General features: G+C 36.0%; 1 protein-coding gene across 1 annotated transcript in view; it reads left to right on the top strand.

Moving 5' to 3' along the window:
* The window catches only part of DDX1 (DEAD-box helicase 1), a 33,848-nt gene extending 16,863 nt beyond the window's left edge, over window positions 1–16,985 (top strand). Inside the window, exons 14-26 of the mRNA XM_082357447.1 lie at window positions 1,896–1,956; window positions 5,043–5,141; window positions 5,948–6,037; window positions 6,765–6,953; window positions 7,617–7,668; window positions 9,366–9,512; window positions 11,847–11,938; window positions 13,993–14,065; window positions 14,219–14,291; window positions 14,373–14,415; window positions 15,536–15,631; window positions 15,885–16,005; window positions 16,652–16,985. Coding sequence (XP_082213573.1) covers window positions 1,896–1,956; window positions 5,043–5,141; window positions 5,948–6,037; window positions 6,765–6,953; window positions 7,617–7,668; window positions 9,366–9,512; window positions 11,847–11,938; window positions 13,993–14,065; window positions 14,219–14,291; window positions 14,373–14,415; window positions 15,536–15,631; window positions 15,885–16,005; window positions 16,652–16,782 — 1,267 coding nt within the window. The 3' untranslated portion in view covers window positions 16,783–16,985. The remainder of the gene's footprint in view (window positions 1–1,895; window positions 1,957–5,042; window positions 5,142–5,947; window positions 6,038–6,764; window positions 6,954–7,616; window positions 7,669–9,365; window positions 9,513–11,846; window positions 11,939–13,992; window positions 14,066–14,218; window positions 14,292–14,372; window positions 14,416–15,535; window positions 15,632–15,884; window positions 16,006–16,651) is intronic.
* The last annotated feature ends 491 nt before the right edge of the window (window positions 16,986–17,476 follow it).

Here is a 17,476-nt window from a genome sequence, read left to right as displayed (position 1 = left end):
CTTTTCCATATATAGAATTGCCTGTTTTGGACATTTTATATAAATGGAATTGGACAATTCCAATGTGTGCTGTTTCATGACTGGCTTCTCTCATTTACCATAATGTTTTTAAAGTTCATCAGTGTTATAGCATGTATCAGTACTTAGTTCCTTTTTATTGCCAAAAAGTATTCCATTGTATACATATACCACATATTTATTAATCCACTCATTAGTTTATGGATGTTTGGGTTGTTTCCACTTTTTGGCTGCTGAGCATTAGTATATAGACTTCTGTGTGGACATACATTTCCATTTCTCCTGAATATACATCCAGGAGTGGAATTGCTGGATCATATAGTAGCTTCACGTTTAACATCTTCAGGAACCACGCAACTGTTTTCCAAAGTGACAACACTATTTTACATTTCTACTAGTAATCTGTGAGGGTTCCAGTTTCTCCACATCCCCACCTTATTATCTGTCTTTACAGTTATAGCCCTCCTGATGGGTGTGAAGTGGTATCTTATTGTGGTTTTGGTTTGTATTTCCCTAATAGCTAATCATGTTGAACATCTTTTCATGTGCTTACTGGCCATTTGTAAAGTCTGTTCAGATTCTTTGCCCATTTTTCAGTTGGATTATTTGTCTTTTTATTGTTGAGTTGTAAGATATATACATGTAGTATTATGATTAGATATATATAATTTGCAAATATTTTCTCTCATTCTGTGATTCTGTGGGCTTTTTCACTCTCTTGGTAGTGTCCTTTGAAGTACAAAATTTTTAATTTTGATGAAGTCCAATTTATTTTTTCATCTGTTGCTTTTTTGTTTGTTCATCTTTTGGTGTTGTAAGGGACTTTGCCTAACCCAAGATCATGAAAATTTACTCTTATGTTTTCTTCTAAGAGTTTTGTAGTTTTAGGTCTTATATTTAGGTCTGTGATTCATTTTGCATTTATTTTTATGTGTGGCCTAAGGAAGAGGTTTAACTTCATTCATTTGCACGTGCATATCCATTTGTTCTAGCACCGTTTGTTGAAAAGACTGTTCTTTCCCCCCATAGAATTGTCTCGGCATAAGGCAATTTTTTTTTTTTTTTTAGAGAGTGTATTTTATTATTTATTTTTGGCTGCGTCGGGTCTTAGTTGTGGTCCACAGGATCTCCGTTGTGGGGCACAGGCTCCTCGTGGCAGCGCACGGGTTTCTCTCTAGTTGTGGCACATGGGCTCTGTAGTTGTGTCACGCGGGCTCTCTAGTTGTGGCCCACGTGCTCAGTAGTTGTGGCACGCAGGCTTAGTTGCCCCGCGGCTTGTGGGATCTTAGTTCCCGGACCAGGGATCGAACCCACGTCCCCTGCATTGGGAGGTGGATTCTTAACCAGTGGACTGCCAGGGAAGTCCCAAAGTAATCTTTTTTAATCTAAACATATTTTTGGAAGTATTTGGAGTGAGAAAAATTCAAACACAAAAGGATATTCTGTGCAAAGTAAGTCTCCTTTCACCCCATTCCCCAGTTTTTGGTTATCAACCTGGAGGCAACTTTTAAAAATTAATATTTATATATTCTTTCAGAGTATATATTTTATACACGTACAACCACATGTGTCTATAAAGGTTGATTGAAACCAGAGTTTGGGGTACCTGGAATTATCCTAATATAGAAAGGTATGTAGATGAGGACTTATGTTTTCTGGGTTCCAAGCTTTCACATTCTCCTCAGTTACTTTCCCGTGCATTAACATTTTATGTAGCTCCTGGAAATGAAGTGCCTTGTTTCTTTCTTTCTCCAGACCTTTATTGTAGATTCTTTCTCAGTTATTCAATTTTAATATCCACCTCCCTAAAATTGAATAAAAAACAATAAAGCAGGCTTTAATCTTTTTCTACATTATTATTCTGGTATTTATTTCAGGGAGCTTCTGATAATTGGAGGTGTTGCAGCACGGGATCAGCTCTCTGTTTTGGATAACGGGGTAAGTTGTACTTTTAATTTTTAAAAAGTAACACTACGGGTTGTCATTTTGGCAATACAGTTCTGCTGTGTTTCAAGAAAAGTCAAATGAGGCTGAAATTAAACAAGGTCAAAAGAGTGTATGCATGTTCAAAAACATCTCACAAGTCTGCCTTTTCTTTTCCCAAAAGTGTACAGCATAGTGGTTGCTTCCAAGCACCTCATGCAAAATTCCAACACATGTGAATTTTTTTTGGTTTATCTTTTGAGAACCTGCGAATTTCCTTCGCATTTTCATGCATTGAGTCATTTCCTCTGGGGATAATTGAAAAAGAAGCAGCTGGAGTTAAGAATAGAAATAGAGATAAGGTGGATTGCAGAGAAGGTAGTTTTGGCAGTGATCCTTGGGGAGGCTGAAGGATGGTAAGGCCGTGGTTCTAGCAGGAGGGGAGATGAGTTCAGATGTGTGTAAGGGGAAGTCTTAAAGGCTGTGCTGTTACCGAGGACGAAGCTCGGACTGTGATCCTCATTCCTGGGGAAGAAGTTGGGGAAACTCTTAACTGCCTGTCAGTTCAGGTACAGGTAGCACTTCATAAAATATGTTGTATGTATGAAGTAACTTTGTCCTTACAAACTTCTCTTTCATTTCCTTCCCTAAATATTTTATCATTTAATCTAAACTGCTTGATACTGGGTTATGGTGAGCAAATATGTTCTCCCCTCAGTTGCCTTGGTGCTGCTGTCAAATGAAATTTCATGCTGAATGGTTTTGATTTGACTTGGTGTGGCATATTAAGAGCAAGGAATCATTACTGTACTTAATACTATGCTAAGATAGTAACATAGCTTTGTTATGTTCTTGTTTGATTTGCTATATTTTAATGGTTATAAGAGAGATTTAATATGTTCATTCCCTATCTTGGTTCCTCAAACCCAAATTCATTTTCCACGTAAGTTATTAAGTTTCTTAACTTAACATTGTCCAGCTACAGAGCTTTTAGGGAATTAGATCTGCTTTTGCCAGGCAGATCTAGAATTTGGTACTGGCTGAAGCTAATGGCAAAGTAAAGGGAGTGTTATTCCATAGCTTTCCTGGCAGGATGCAGTTCCATTCTACTTAGGGGATGTAATATATTCTCTTTCTGCTCTTCCTTCCATCTTACATTCTCTACTTCTGTTATCTCCCACCATCCTCTGGCACCCTTAGCGCTGTGTTATGTCTTACGCTGCAGGCAGAAGTCAGCTTTGGAGTCAGAGAATAGAACTACTTAATTTTTTTAATCTTTTAAAGTTGCACAGTTATGCAGCATGTGCAGTTAGGCCTGAAGAAGTGGTTGGTGCTATTATCCAAGTCATATAGCTGTTTCTCTCAGGCTTTTCCAATTTGACTTTTTTTTTTTTTAAACCTGAGAGACCGAGTTTCTGTTTTCATGCTGACTATCTGCTGAAATTGAGGAGGGAGGAAACTCACACAGTGGGTTAGAATCCTTTGGTAAAGAGACATTACCCATAGAACCAGGGTGGTATTGTATTCATTGCTGTGTCCAGCCCAGTGCTTGGCACGTAGTACATTCTTAATACATTGAGCGGGTTTTATTTTCAGACAGTATTTTCTAGATTGAACTGAGACTTGCTTACAGTTATCAACATAGTTGAAGCAATAGCTTCAGAAATGTCTTTCATTTTTTATGGGAGTTTAAATGCCTTCTACTGGATCAAATTGAAAGTCCATTCAGCACAGTGCTTTTTCAGTTTTTCAAGGGGTGAGATATTGAAGTAATGAGACTATAGTGATAAATTTGTTAGGAGATAGTTATGTTTTTAGTCTGGAGTGGAGAACACAAGTGAAAAAGAAGTCATTTTTTATGCCTGTTGATAAAGAGTAGAAGTTTTGAATTGTCTGATTTATTGAATGATTTTATATAATACCTTATTGTGCTCACACACATACATCCATATACACACTTTAAAAATATTTATCCTTTATTGATTACCTTCTAGAAATGGGCCAGGCCCTGCTAAGTGCATTGTATACATTTTCTTATTCAGTTCCCACAATAGCCCTTTGTGATGGTCCTCTTCCCCATTTTTACAGGTTAGGAAGAGGGCTTATACCAAATATTAAGTAATTTGCCCCAGATCTTACAACTCATAGGTGGAACTTACTTCAAAGCCTGTGTTCCTAATCGCTATACCATGGACTTGATTAAAATGTGTGTGTGTGAGAATGGAAAGTGTGGTTAATTGGGTGTACTGGCGTTGGCGGCTCATGTTCTCTTTGTAGATGTCTTAAAATTTTTATAATAAAAAGTTAAATAAAACTTGTTCTTACTTGAATTAGACCTTTTCTCATGTTTGGACTTTGAGTTTGAATCCCAGTTGGGGTACTTACTAGCTGTATCATCCAAGTTCTTATGACTTGAGAATTCTAAACTTCAGTCTCCTCATTTAAAAACAGGACTAATAATAGTAGTGTTTTCCTTAGTGGTAACATGAAATGATATAATACCTGTAAAAGGTTAGCACAGCACATGTTCATTATAAGCACTTGACAAATAGTAATTATTACTGTTTTTCCTGGGTTAGTCAGGTCATCTTCACTATTAATTATAACCAAATTTATCAAGCACCTGGCACACTGGGCATCAATTGCACTACATATCTCATCTCTTAATTGTCACAACCGTCTTCCAAAACACAAAATGTTACCCATTTAAAAAATGAGAAAATTGAAACTAGAAGAGATTAAATAAGTTGAGGTCACACAGCTGGGTAATGGTGGAACTGGGATTTGGATCCTGGTTTAATTTCAGAGTTCCTATAAATTCATTTGCTTTTTCACTTGGAAAACAAATTTTATATACTAGACTGTCTATAACAGTTTAAAATGTTACAATCAGTTGCCAAAATCTTCACATTAATTTCAAACCAGATATAAGTTTAATAATATAGCATTATCTAGAACTCCTTCTTTTCAGATTTAAAGTTGACTATGACTACTTCAATATGCATGTTTTTATTGTAAGTAGACCATTGTTGGTTGCTATTCTAAGGTGATTACAATAGTTCTTCAGTTTTCTTAAGGTGCTTTTTTTGGATATTTTTTAGGTAGATATAGTTGTTGGCACTCCAGGAAGACTGGATGATTTGGTGTCAACTGGAAAGCTGAACTTATCCCAAGTTAGATTCCTGGTCCTGGATGAAGCTGTATGTTAAAATATACTCATGCTTTAAAAAAAAATATTTGCTTATGTTTTGGGGGATAAAATATGTGAAATGATGAAGAAAAAATACAATTTCGTCATGATCCCGATACCTAGAGAGAAACATTGTTACCAGTTTGGTGTATTTTCATTCACTGCTTATATTTATAATAAATACTATTTTATGTAGTTGCAATCAGGCTATGTAGAATCTGGGAAATCTTTTTTAGAAAAATATGGTACATAAGTATTTCATGCCATTATTTATGAATAATTTTTAAAGGCTGTCTAATGGTCTCTTATATGCACACTTCATGCCTGATTTAACCACCCTTATTACTAGACATGTAGGTTTGTTTTGTACTCCAAATAGTTATCTTGTTTGTACATACATTTTTTTTTTTTTAACACATTACAAATTACATTAATGTGTTTTGGGCTCTTGAGATATAGTTCCAAGTTATTTTCAAGATGAGGTAGTTTTTCAACATTGAAGGTCTTTGCTTTTTCATATTAGAGTCGTATTCTTAAGGAGATGTGGGAGTTATTAACTCTTGTATTCATTTTAGAATACCAGAGTATGGTTTTTGAGTTATTTATTGTCAGCTTTTTCATATTATAGTCACATGGGCTTTAAAGTTGAATTTACAACTTGTCTTTAAATATCCAGTAGAAAATAATTACTTTGAAAGTATGGAGATATGTATGTGTACGAATTAGTTTCTATATCTTATATTTTGCAATTGATTTAGAAAAGAAAGATTTAGATACTGATTAAAAAACTTATGTTCTTCTTTGCTTCTCATGCAGGATGGGCTTCTTTCTCAAGGTTACTCTGATTTTATAAATAGGATTCACAATCAGATTCCTCAGATTACCTCTGATGGAAAAAGACTTCAGGTATGAAATAACTAATGCATCTTAAAATACACGTAGACAATTGTTACGTATTAATGCTTACTTTTTTTGTTTTACATTCACATTTTAGTGTCTTCTGATTACGTTAACTGCTGTATGAAACATTTTCTTCATTACCTGATTAAGTAGTACACACAAAGAAAACAGTCTTACAAGCTGCTTTTAGAAATAAAGGTGAAGGGAATTTGAGGAAATTACTTAGGTGTAACAGAAGACTATAAGTAAAAAATTCTGAATCGTTATTTTTGTTTTCTACAGAGCATTTAGGGTTTATATTCAAGACTCTGAGTACTGCTTCCTCTTTGAAGGAGAAATGTCTTGAACTGTTGAAAAACAGTTATTTCCTTAGTAATTATTTCTTAAAATATTACTCTTTCTCATTCTGTTTTCTTAGGAAGAATTCAAGAGGAGAGGCTTTTAAGAGAAGGGGACAAGTTTATGGCTTTAGATTTTTAAAAACCTTTTCATCTTACTTAGTTTTTGTAGGACCTTGAGGAATAGCTGGCATGATTTCTGTGGCAGTGAGGGGACTGAAGCTCAGAGAGATTAACCCACCCAAAGTCACACCACTAGTTGTTGCTACAGAGTCAGGTATTGAACTTGTCTTAGGTTCCAGGCTTAGCGTACTCCGTGCCCCACATCTGTATTCATATGCTAGAATCATTATTACTATAAAAGCTTATCTAAATTTTGGTTTTTCTATTCTTAGGTGATTGTTTGCTCAGCCACTTTGCACTCCTTTGATGTGAAGAAACTGTCTGAGAAGATCATGCACTTTCCCACCTGGGTTGATCTGAAAGGAGAAGATTCTGTTCCAGATACTGTCCACCATGTTGTTGTCCCAGTGAATCCCAAAGCTGACAGACTCTGGGAAAGGCTTGGGAAAAACCACATTAGGGTAAGTACTTTATAACGTTCACATTTGTATAGAGTAAAGCATTCATAAACTAGTTTAACCTGGAGCTCTTCATGATGCTTAAAGCAACCAGACATTGTACCTTTAAGAAAAGAGCAGTCTGGCACATTGACCAGAAGAGTTTAGTTCTATTAGGTATGGAATAAGTGATGGGCTCATACTTTACTTTTCTCTCTATATAAAGTTACTTTTGTGATCATCTTTCTTGACATAGTTTTTGTAAATAAATAGGATTACCTGTGTGTATATAGGTCTAATTTCTGATATAATGATTTCCATTTTTAGTAGTATTTTAGAATCTCCTTGATGTGCCTTATTTTTCTAAATATCAGTTTCATGAGTTCATCATCTCACTTTTTCACCATTGTTAGATTTACCTTTATATAATAAGGGTATGCTTATTCTAAATACGCAATGTTTTGAAAACCACCTTTGCTTTTTTATTATTATATTTAAAATTGATTAGCCTTAGACCTATAATTAATAAAGGGTTTTTCTGAATCTGAAGAATGGTTTTGCCTATAGATGATAAAGATGTCTGAAATGCAATCTAAAGTTAGATACAGTTCTCCCTTTATAAAATATACCTGTTCTGAATCATTACTTAACCCTTCCCCACTTCTCTTTTATCCTTTCCTTTGACAGACTGATGAAGTACATGCAAAAGATAATACAAGACCTGGTGCTAACGGTCCAGGTAAGTTAGAAGAGTCAATAAAATGTGTGGAAAGGTTTTGAAAACGAATTGATCTGTTTTACTGAATTTATGCCCTGTCTACTCTCATGAAGGAACAGGAAATCTGAAAATAAAAGGAACAAAAATAATTTAAAAATGGGGGGAAAGCTGATATCAGTCAACTTAGAGGAATATTAATCACTGAATTTAAGATATTAGTCTCCTGGCATCCAAATCACAAATATTTTGGATTATACAATTCTCATTTTTCCAGGAAGCCAGCAAATTTCTCTGGCTACGGGTTGTATTTTAGCCCTGAATTCCAAGAGAAATGTCACGTAGATTCTTCATATCTGGCAATTGAGTAACAAAGGAACATGTCTTTAGCTACAACCCTGTGAAAGATACAGAAATGATCCTGAGATGATTCTTTTTGTGTGTAAGTGTACAATTCAGTAGCATTGAGTACATTCCTACTGTGCAATCGTCACCACTATCCATCTGCAGAACTATTTTATCTTCCTATACTGAAACTCCGTATCATTAAATATTTATCAGTTTTTAAAAAGCCTAAAATTAATTGATTCAATGAAGATACTTCTATGCAGAATTGAGACAGTTTGTATCAGGTACATAATATTTCAAAGATATATGAAGATCCAGCATGATACAAGGATAGTGTTTAGAGAACCTAGAAGAGATCTGAAACCCATTAGGCCACATGTCTGATATCACATGTCTCAAGTGGATCATTGGCAAGGGTTAGACTGCATTTTGTTCATAGTTGGATTCATTGGTAGATTTTTAACAAGTATCTAAAAGGTGAATTGTCTGAAATTTTGATTGAAGACAGTTCCTTTGAACTCAGTTTTACGTGTAGCTCCAAATTTATGAGGCGTCTGCTCAGCCAGCCTTATTGTTGGAGAGGAGTGGACACTGATAGTCAAAATAATGATAATGTATCATCCCACTGTCTGGGAACGCATTTTATAAAATAAAAATGTTTTACTGCCTCATATATTTTTCCTTGTAAAAGTTTTGCTTAGTTTTTACTACAATTAGAGATGACTAGAGAGACCTTAGAAATATGTTGGATTACAAAATTAAAATTTTGCATTAGATAGTTGCAGAGTAACTATAGCCCAGCTTCACACTGAAAAATGGACATTTGGAGGATGGCAACTAAGAAGTTACTAACTAGGTTTGACGTAAAATATTTATTTCATAGAGTGAAGTTTGAACTTTCTGGTGTTTAGATTGATTTAGAAAGTACATTTATTATTTTTTAAAGAGGTTAAAGTAATTGAGTAAACATTTATTGAGCATTTAGGGAAGTTAATGCAAGGCAGAATATGATTAGTTCTCAATGAGAGGTAAGAACAAAGTTTTGTTGTGGGTATGTATTTCTGTTTATTTGTGTATGTGTGTTTGTACGTGTGCATTTTCCCTTATAAGAGGTATGGTTATAGGTGTTTTGGTATCCCATAAACTGGCATAAAAAACATTAGGAGAAACAAAAATAAATGAGCAAGTGGATTACCTCACCATTTCACCCTATCTTTTTATTTCTTGGTTTTGTCTATAATACTTGTATTAAAGTAGAGTTTTTTAGGTGAGTGAAGCAGTGAGTCTGTGTAACTATGTGTGTTCATGACAATTTCAGATTGAAATTCTGTTGTTCTTTTTTTGTTGTTGTTGTTGTTATTGTGTTACTCAAGAGATGTGGTCTGAAGCTATTAAAATCCTGAAGGGGGAGTATGCTGTCCGAGCAATCAAGGAACACAAGATGGATCAAGCAATTATTTTCTGTAGAACCAAAATCGACTGTGATAACTTGGAGCAGTATTTTATGCAACAGGGAGGAGGTAGTGTTTCCTCGCTTGAAATAAATTGTGTTTATTTTCTCACTTAATAGATTGTTAGTCTCATGTTGATGCAGTATAGTGTGGATGCCCAGATTTTAAAGCAACGATGTAGGAAAAACAATGAGATAATTTTGCACATAGGTACAGTTTCACTACAGTGAAGATGAATCACAGCATTCTAAGGCCCTTATATCATATGGAAGAAGGGTAGAGTTTTTGATTAATGTTAAAATTTCAAGTGTAATCATTAAATAATAGAATGTATATCTTCTAAATCAATAAATGAGAAAAAAAAAACCTTAATCTAAAAAAAAAGGTAAGAAAGGAAGGGGGGAAAAAATGAGAAAAAGCAGAGCAGTTGGAAATTATAGAGTAATAACGGCTGGTGGAAAAATCTGAGCGTATGGGTAAACACTATAGTATTTATCAGTGGACTGAAGTCTTCTGATGAAGAGCATAGATTGTTAGACTGGATAAAATATAGCTGTATGTTGTTTACAAGAAACATACCTAAAACCTGAGGACATGGATAGATTGAAAGGAAGGGGAATGAAAAAATATATGTATGTGTCAGCTAAAAGATTAATTAAAAGAAAGTTGGTCTAACTGTATTAATGGAGATGTCATAGACTTTAAGACAAAAATATTACTAGAAATAAAAAGGGTCACTATGTAATAAAATATTCAATCTACAATAAAGATATAATGATTCTAATTTTATGCTCCTTATAATTAACGTTAAATATATAAACCAACCTGAGAAAATGTTCAGTATAATCAGTCATTAGAGAAATGCAAAATAAAATCACAATGTAATACAATTGTACACTCAGAGTGACTAGATCAAAAATACTTAAAACACCAAATTTTGGTGAGGATATGGAGAAACCGGAGCTCTCATACATTGTTGAAGTACAATCACTTAGGTAAAAGGTCTTACAGTTTTTTATAAAATTAAACATTGCTGTCTTATGGCCTAGCAATTCAGCTCCTAAGTATTGGCCCAAGATAAGTGAGAATATATATTGATGAAGGATGTGTGCAAGATGGTCATAGCACTTCATTTATAATGGCCCCAAACTGTACACTAAGAGGCCATTAATAGGAGAATGGCTAAACAAAATGCAAAATATCTGTACAGTGGAATACTTACTACTGAGCACTGAAAAGGCATGGACTGCTGATTGACACAACAATGGTGGGTGAATCTCAGAAGCATTATGCTGAATGAAAGAATTCTTACACAAGAATACAGGCTGTATGATTTGATTTGTGTGAAGTTCTAGAAGAGTCAGAACTAATCTATGATGAGCAAAAAACCAGAACAGTGGTTGTCCCCAGGAAGGTGGGAGTGTGGGTAACTGGGAAAGGGCATGAAGGTACTTTGTGGATGATATTCGTGTTCTGTATCTTGATAGGGCTTTGGGCTACACGGGTGTATGCATTTGTCAAAACTCAGAAAGTGTACACTTAAGATTTGTACATTTCCTTGTATGCAACTTTAACCTCAACAAGAAAACAAACCTAAACAAATACTGTACTCTAGTTAATGATACGCATGTTTAACTGTGTACTCATACCTGCAGTTTACCTTGAAATGCATCAAAAATATAAAAGTGAGTTGATAGAAGGATGGATAGATATGTGGTAAAGCAAGTATAGTCAATGTTAATGGTTATTTTTACTTTATATATTTTCCCAACACTTATTATATTCTCAAACATATAGCAAAATTGAAAGACTTCTCACAGTGACTATTATTACTCTGGTCTGAACTGCACTGCTTTTTGTTACTGTGTCTACTTGAAAACTTTCTTTTTTGGGATTGGCCACCACTGCACTTGCCTCTAAAATACCACTTCTCCATCCTTTCAGTTTGCTGTTTCTAATCTGCTTTGGCCAGGAAACCAGGTAACTAAGTTGTTTAGAATACCTCGAGGAGGGCAGACTTGTGATCATGGCCTTTTAGTAAGGGCATGAACTTCCTGATGCCTATTTTGGTTCCTCCAAGAATAATCTCTTTTGTTTACTTTTTGGTTCTTCACTTTACATGGGTTAGGTGAGGTTCCTGGTGTACACAGGAACTACCACTGCAGATTGGGAAAGGTTACTTAAAATGTCCTTCAAAGCAAATCAGTTTTAATGCTGATGGAGTTCATTTTAAGGGTATTTCCCCTACGACAGATATTGTGTTAACCATGGTTTATGACAAGTTGGGGTATAGATTTCCATAGAATTATACCCCAACTGGTAGTCTAAATGTTACTGGGTTTTTTGACATAGTCTTAGTCGTAATCTTTTCCAAGATTAACTGTTTAATGTGCTTTTCATTAGGACCTGATAAAAAGGGGCACCAGTTCTCATGTGTTTGTCTTCATGGTGACAGAAAGCCTCATGAGAGGAAGCAAAACTTGGAAAGATTCAAGGTACTGATATTTAGTTGACAGCATTTCCTTAAAACTTAAGAGGGGAGTTGTATCTAGTTTTAATCAGATCCAGTTAATATTGTTAAAGCAATTCTTATCCTAGAAATGTCAAAATACTTCTGCCCTATTGTTATATCCTCATCACAGCAGGGCTTTGTCATCTTTAACAGTCAAATGGTAAATTACATGTTCTCCATCAGCACAACACTACCTGATAAGAATTTTCATCTTAAGGAAGTTTTAGTTAAATTCTTTCAGGTAGATATTTTTAAGAGAAGTATCATCAGATAGTTAAATCATGTCTGTGAGCCTTTTTTTAAAAATAATTTGTAACAGTACCCATAGGGAACTTAATTTGTAGATTGAGACAGGTATCAGAATATTTGTTTTGTAGAATTAAATATATTTTGAATTATTTGGGGTAGACGGTGACAGTTAAGTGATTTCAGCACATGAACAGGTTGTATAGCTTTTGGTGTAGATGGGTTGGGCTGAGCCATTTATTTATTTTATTTTATTTTATTTTATTTTATTTTATTTTTTTGGCTGTGTTGGGTCTTCGGTTCATGCGAGGGCTTTCTCTAGTTGAGGCAAGTGGGGGCCACTCTTCATCGCGGTGCGGGGACCGCTCTTCATCGCGGTGCGCGGGCCTTTCACTATCGCGGCCCCTCCCGTCGCGGGGCACAGGCTCCAGACGCGCAGGCTCAGTAGTTGTGGCTCACGGGCCCAGCTGCTCCGTGGCATGTGGGATCTTCCCAGACCAGGGCTCGAACCCGTGTCCCCTGCATTAGCAGGCGGATTCTCAACCACTGCGCCACCAGGGAAGCCCTGGGCTGAGCCATTTAGAATTCAGGGTCAGTGGCCTCCACCCACAAGCATTCTCATCATTTATCACAGTGTGTTTACCCAGTGTATAGTACAAATATCATTTCTCTCAGACCCATAATATGAAAAAAGGTAGGAAGTACTGGGCTTAAAAATTTTGGATTGTGTTTCCATGCTGAGCATAATTGGTGTGGATGTTAAAACATCACAAGCGGGGGGGGGGGGGGGGGAACTCCCCTGGTGGCACGGTGGTTAAGAATCTGCCTTGCAAGGCAGGGGACACAGGTTCAAGCCCTGGTCCGGGAAGATCCCACATGCCATGGAGCAACTAAGCCCGTGCACCACAACTACTGAGCCTGTGCTCTAGAGCCTGTGAGGCACAACTACTGAAGCCCGCACGCTCTAGGGCCCGCATGCCACAACTACTGAGCCCACGTGCTGCAACTACTGAAGCCTGTGCACCTAGAGCCCGTGCTCCACAACAAGAGAAGCCACCGCAATGAGAAACCCGCGCACCGCAACAAAGAGTAACCCCCGCTTGCTGCAACTAGAGAAAGCCTGCACGCAGCAACGAAGGCCCAACGTAGCCAAAAAGAATAAGTTAATTAATTAAAAACAAAAAAAATCACATGGCCTCATTTCAGCATTTATGCCACCCTTCTCTATCCTGGCATTTTGTTGGACCGGAAATCAGTATGCCCCTCACCCCCTCCAAATCTCTAACTTTGCTGTGCCTTGCAGCACAAATGACATCTGAAGGCTAATTGGTATATTCTTGGTGAGAACACCAGGGGCCCAGTCTCTTTAGGATTTTATCTGTTGTCACAAAAAGTGTAACCTTGAGGTATAATATCTAGTATTTTGAATTATTTTAATACAAGGGTAAAAGTAAAGCTTATGTTTTTACATTTTATTCTGTCTTATGTTTTGAATTACCAGTCAGGATTTCTAAAGATGAAGCCAAATTTTAGCAATGGTTTAAGAACTTTTATGTGAAAAAAGCAAAGATGAATCCAGTCATTGATTTATTCACCTTAAATGTCATATTTCGGCAAATTATAACTTAAAAATGCAATACTTGTTCCAGTGAATTATGAATGACTGGACCGCTAATATGATACGAATACATTAGTTATTAGAGGTCTCATTTAGTGGAAAGATGGTATTTGTGGGGGTTTTTTTAGTATATATACTAATAAAGTCCTTTCTCTCCTCTCTGTTCTCTTTAGAAAGGAGATGTAAGATTCTTGATTTGCACAGATGTAGCCGCCAGAGGAATTGATATCCATGGTGTTCCTTATGGTAAAAAGAAAGTTTTTATGCTTGCAGTTTGAATTTTATGGAATTCAAAGGAAACCAGTTAATATGTTTGAAATACTCAGGACATCAAACATCATGTATGTTTGAAAATTTTAGGAACTAATGTCAATTGGTAGTAATTGTTTTTATTTACAGTTATAAATGTCACCTTGCCTGATGAAAAGCAAAACTATGTCCATCGAATCGGCAGAGTAGGAAGAGCTGAAAGGTACTCTGTCATTTTTTTTGTCCTTTTTAAGCTTCTATGCTTCAGGAATAAAGTCTAATAAAGACTTTTAAAATCTTTCAGGATGGGGCTGGCCATTTCCCTGGTGGCAACAGAAAAAGAGAAGGTAATCTTTTCAGTGCTGTATTATATTCATTGTTTGTGTCGTTATTTTAGATGTTGGAAATAAAAGCAGTTTGATTTTTTCATTTACATTGAATTCAGTTGCGTATGGAATATAAATGAGCTTTTTAATGGCATCTTTTTCTCTTTATTCATTGAATGGACGACTAGTAGGATGAAGTTTAGAAAGGAAAAATATGAAATGTAATTTTCCCGAATAGCTTTCATATAATTTTCAGTGAAAAGTATTTAAACCCTCTCTGGCATCATGCCATGGTAGGCTTTTTATGGGAGAGAGGGTTAACTTATTATTTTGATATAAATTGATACAATAATTTGATACAGATTTACAGAAAAGCTGCAAGAGTAAGGAACTCCCACACACTCATTCCCCAAACTACTTGTTCATTTTGCTTTTTGCTATTTGCTTTGTGGTACTGATGAACCTAGTGGCAGGGCAGGAATAAAGATGTAGACGTAGAGGATGGACTTGAGGACACGGGATGGGAGGGGGAAGCTGGGGCGAAGTGAGAGTAGCATCGACATATACACACTTCCGAATGTAAAATAGTTGCCTGGTGGGAAGCAGCCGCATAGCACAGGGAGATCGGCTCGGTGCTTTGCGATGACCTAGGGGGGTGGGATAGGGAGGGTGGGAGGGAGGCTCAAGAGGGAGGGGATATGGGGACATATGTATGCATATGGCTCATTCACTTTGGTGTACAACAGAAACTAACACATTATTGTGAAGCAATTATACTCCAATAAAGATCTATTTTAAAAAATTCAAAAAAAATCTTATAGAAAACATTTGAACTTTATTTTTGATGCTAATCTTGATATAGCATTCTCCAGTATTTACTTTTCTCATTATTTTTATTTGAGAATTCCTTTCTATAATTGACATCTGTTTTAGGAAAACTTTTGGATTCCTTTCAAAAATAACTCTTTCAAAAGACCTAGTTAGTGAGCTACTAGTAGTGGTAGTAACTGGGTGACAGACCATACCTGCAATCTATTTTTATCTTGTGCTCTGAGGACAGAAAATGTTAAAAAACTAACTGAGAACAAAGATACCTAGCATGTTTCAGTCTCCGTACATGTTCATCTTTTTTCCTTCGTAGGTTTGGTACCACGTATGTAGCAGCCGTGGAAAAGGGTGTTACAACACAAGACTCAAGGAAGATGGCGGCTGTACCATATGGTACAATGAGATGCAGGTAAGGCTCACAGAGTCTTATCAAAATTGGTAGCAATAGACTGCATTTATCTGTAAAAGTTATGTATCAGCTCTTGTCTATTTGTGAATTGTGAGAATTAATGAGTGATTATGTTATGGTAGTTCGTAAATTGTAACTTGTGAGTTCATCTCCTCAGAAATCTTACTTCCATTTATACTAAGTATGATAGCCTTCCTGGTTTTATTTAATGCTGTTAAAACGCAGCTCTGTTGATTTCCTCTCCCTTTCTTAGTTGCTGTCTGAGATAGAAGAACATCTGAATTGTACCATTTCTCAGGTTGAGCCAGATATAAAGGTACCAGTGGATGAATTTGATGGGAAAGTTACCTATGGTCAAAAAAGAACTATTGGTGGTAAGCTTTGAATTACTTTTAATTCTGTTTTAAATGTGAATGTGTCCTTTTTTGAGCTTCCGTTTAAGAAGAGAGTATTTCATTTCCTTATGTTCAGTGTATATTTTTAGCATATTAATCATTCCCTCCTTATTAGTCTTATAGCACTTTGTTCATACTTGTCTTGCAGCATTTTTTATTGTGTGATCTCTATGCGAATGGACAGCACCTTAGCTGTTTCTCTTGAGGTGTTAATGTCATAAGAGTAGTTGAAAATTTATGGAATTATTAGGAAACAAGAGAATAATGGTAATTTTGAACAAGGGGTAACCCAGGATACTATTTATTCCCTTTGCCTGCAATGGTCTTCGTTCGTTCCTGAAATTTTTTAAAGATTCAGGCTAAACTGGTGGTTTCTAAACCAAGGAAAAGAGAATAGGGGAGGGGTTGGTAGGGGTATTGGGACAGCTGTTAGTAAGGAAGGCCTAATCGTTTATTTTAATTGATTTAACACGTTTAGAACTCAGTTTTGTAGATAACTTGCTCAGTAGTACATTTTTACTGCTAGGAGCAACGTTTAAATTGATATAATTGAGCCAAAGCATTGCTGACAAGTTATTTCAAGCATGTCATTTACATTACTTTGTGATTCGTGCGTGTGATACAGGTGGAAACTATAAAGGCCATGTGGATATTTTGGCACCTACGGTTCAAGAGCTGGCTGCCCTTGAAAAGGAGGCACAGACGTCTTTCCTGCATCTTGGCTACCTTCCTAACCAGTTGTTCAGAACCTTCTGATTTTAACATACACTGAATAAGATTTGAATAATAAAAGTCTATATAGTCTTAAAACTCTAAAATAGTTGTACTGCTTCCAAGCAGCAGTATTTATAGTAACTTAAGCTATTAATGCTAATAACTCTTGCATGTCAAGAAACATCAGTCTTAGGAATTCTTCATAGAATGGCAACCTAATGAAAATAATAAATATGATGACTATATTTTCATGAAAGTTTGTGTCTTATTTTAAAATTATTTTATAGTTTTTCAAGAAAGCTCTGGGTTTATGAAGTAAAGTTTATGGGTATGTGCATTCGGCAGAGGACCTGTGTGGAATTTTCACAAGAAGTGGTCCTAAATAGAGACAGCCTTGAGACGGTCACGGTCGCCTCGGTATATGCTGAAGCTAGAGAAGAGTCGTGACGTGAAAGAAAAGTGTATGATCCTAAGGTGGAAGGACAGCTGGGTTAGTTTGGAGGCCTAGAGTTTTTTAGGGACTTAGAAAAGGTTCTGTGTCTAAGGACTGATGACTGATTTGGTGATGGTGACAGTGAAGATGTATTTCTGAAGGTTTATCTTCTTTTTAAGAACCTTTCTTTCCAGGTGATACATACTGTAAAGATAAAACTATTCTGATGTCCCTCTAGGTCTTAAAATTAAATTTAAAGGCCGTTCTTTGAAATACATTTCCTCAAACCCTCTTGCCTAAAAT

Source organism: Balaenoptera borealis (genome assembly GCF_965194805.1).
Source record: "Balaenoptera borealis genome assembly, chromosome: 15".
NCBI lineage: Eukaryota > Metazoa > Chordata > Mammalia > Artiodactyla > Balaenopteridae > Balaenoptera > Balaenoptera borealis.
Note: the sequence above shows the minus strand (reverse complement) of the source record. Positions and strands in the feature narration are given on the sequence as shown.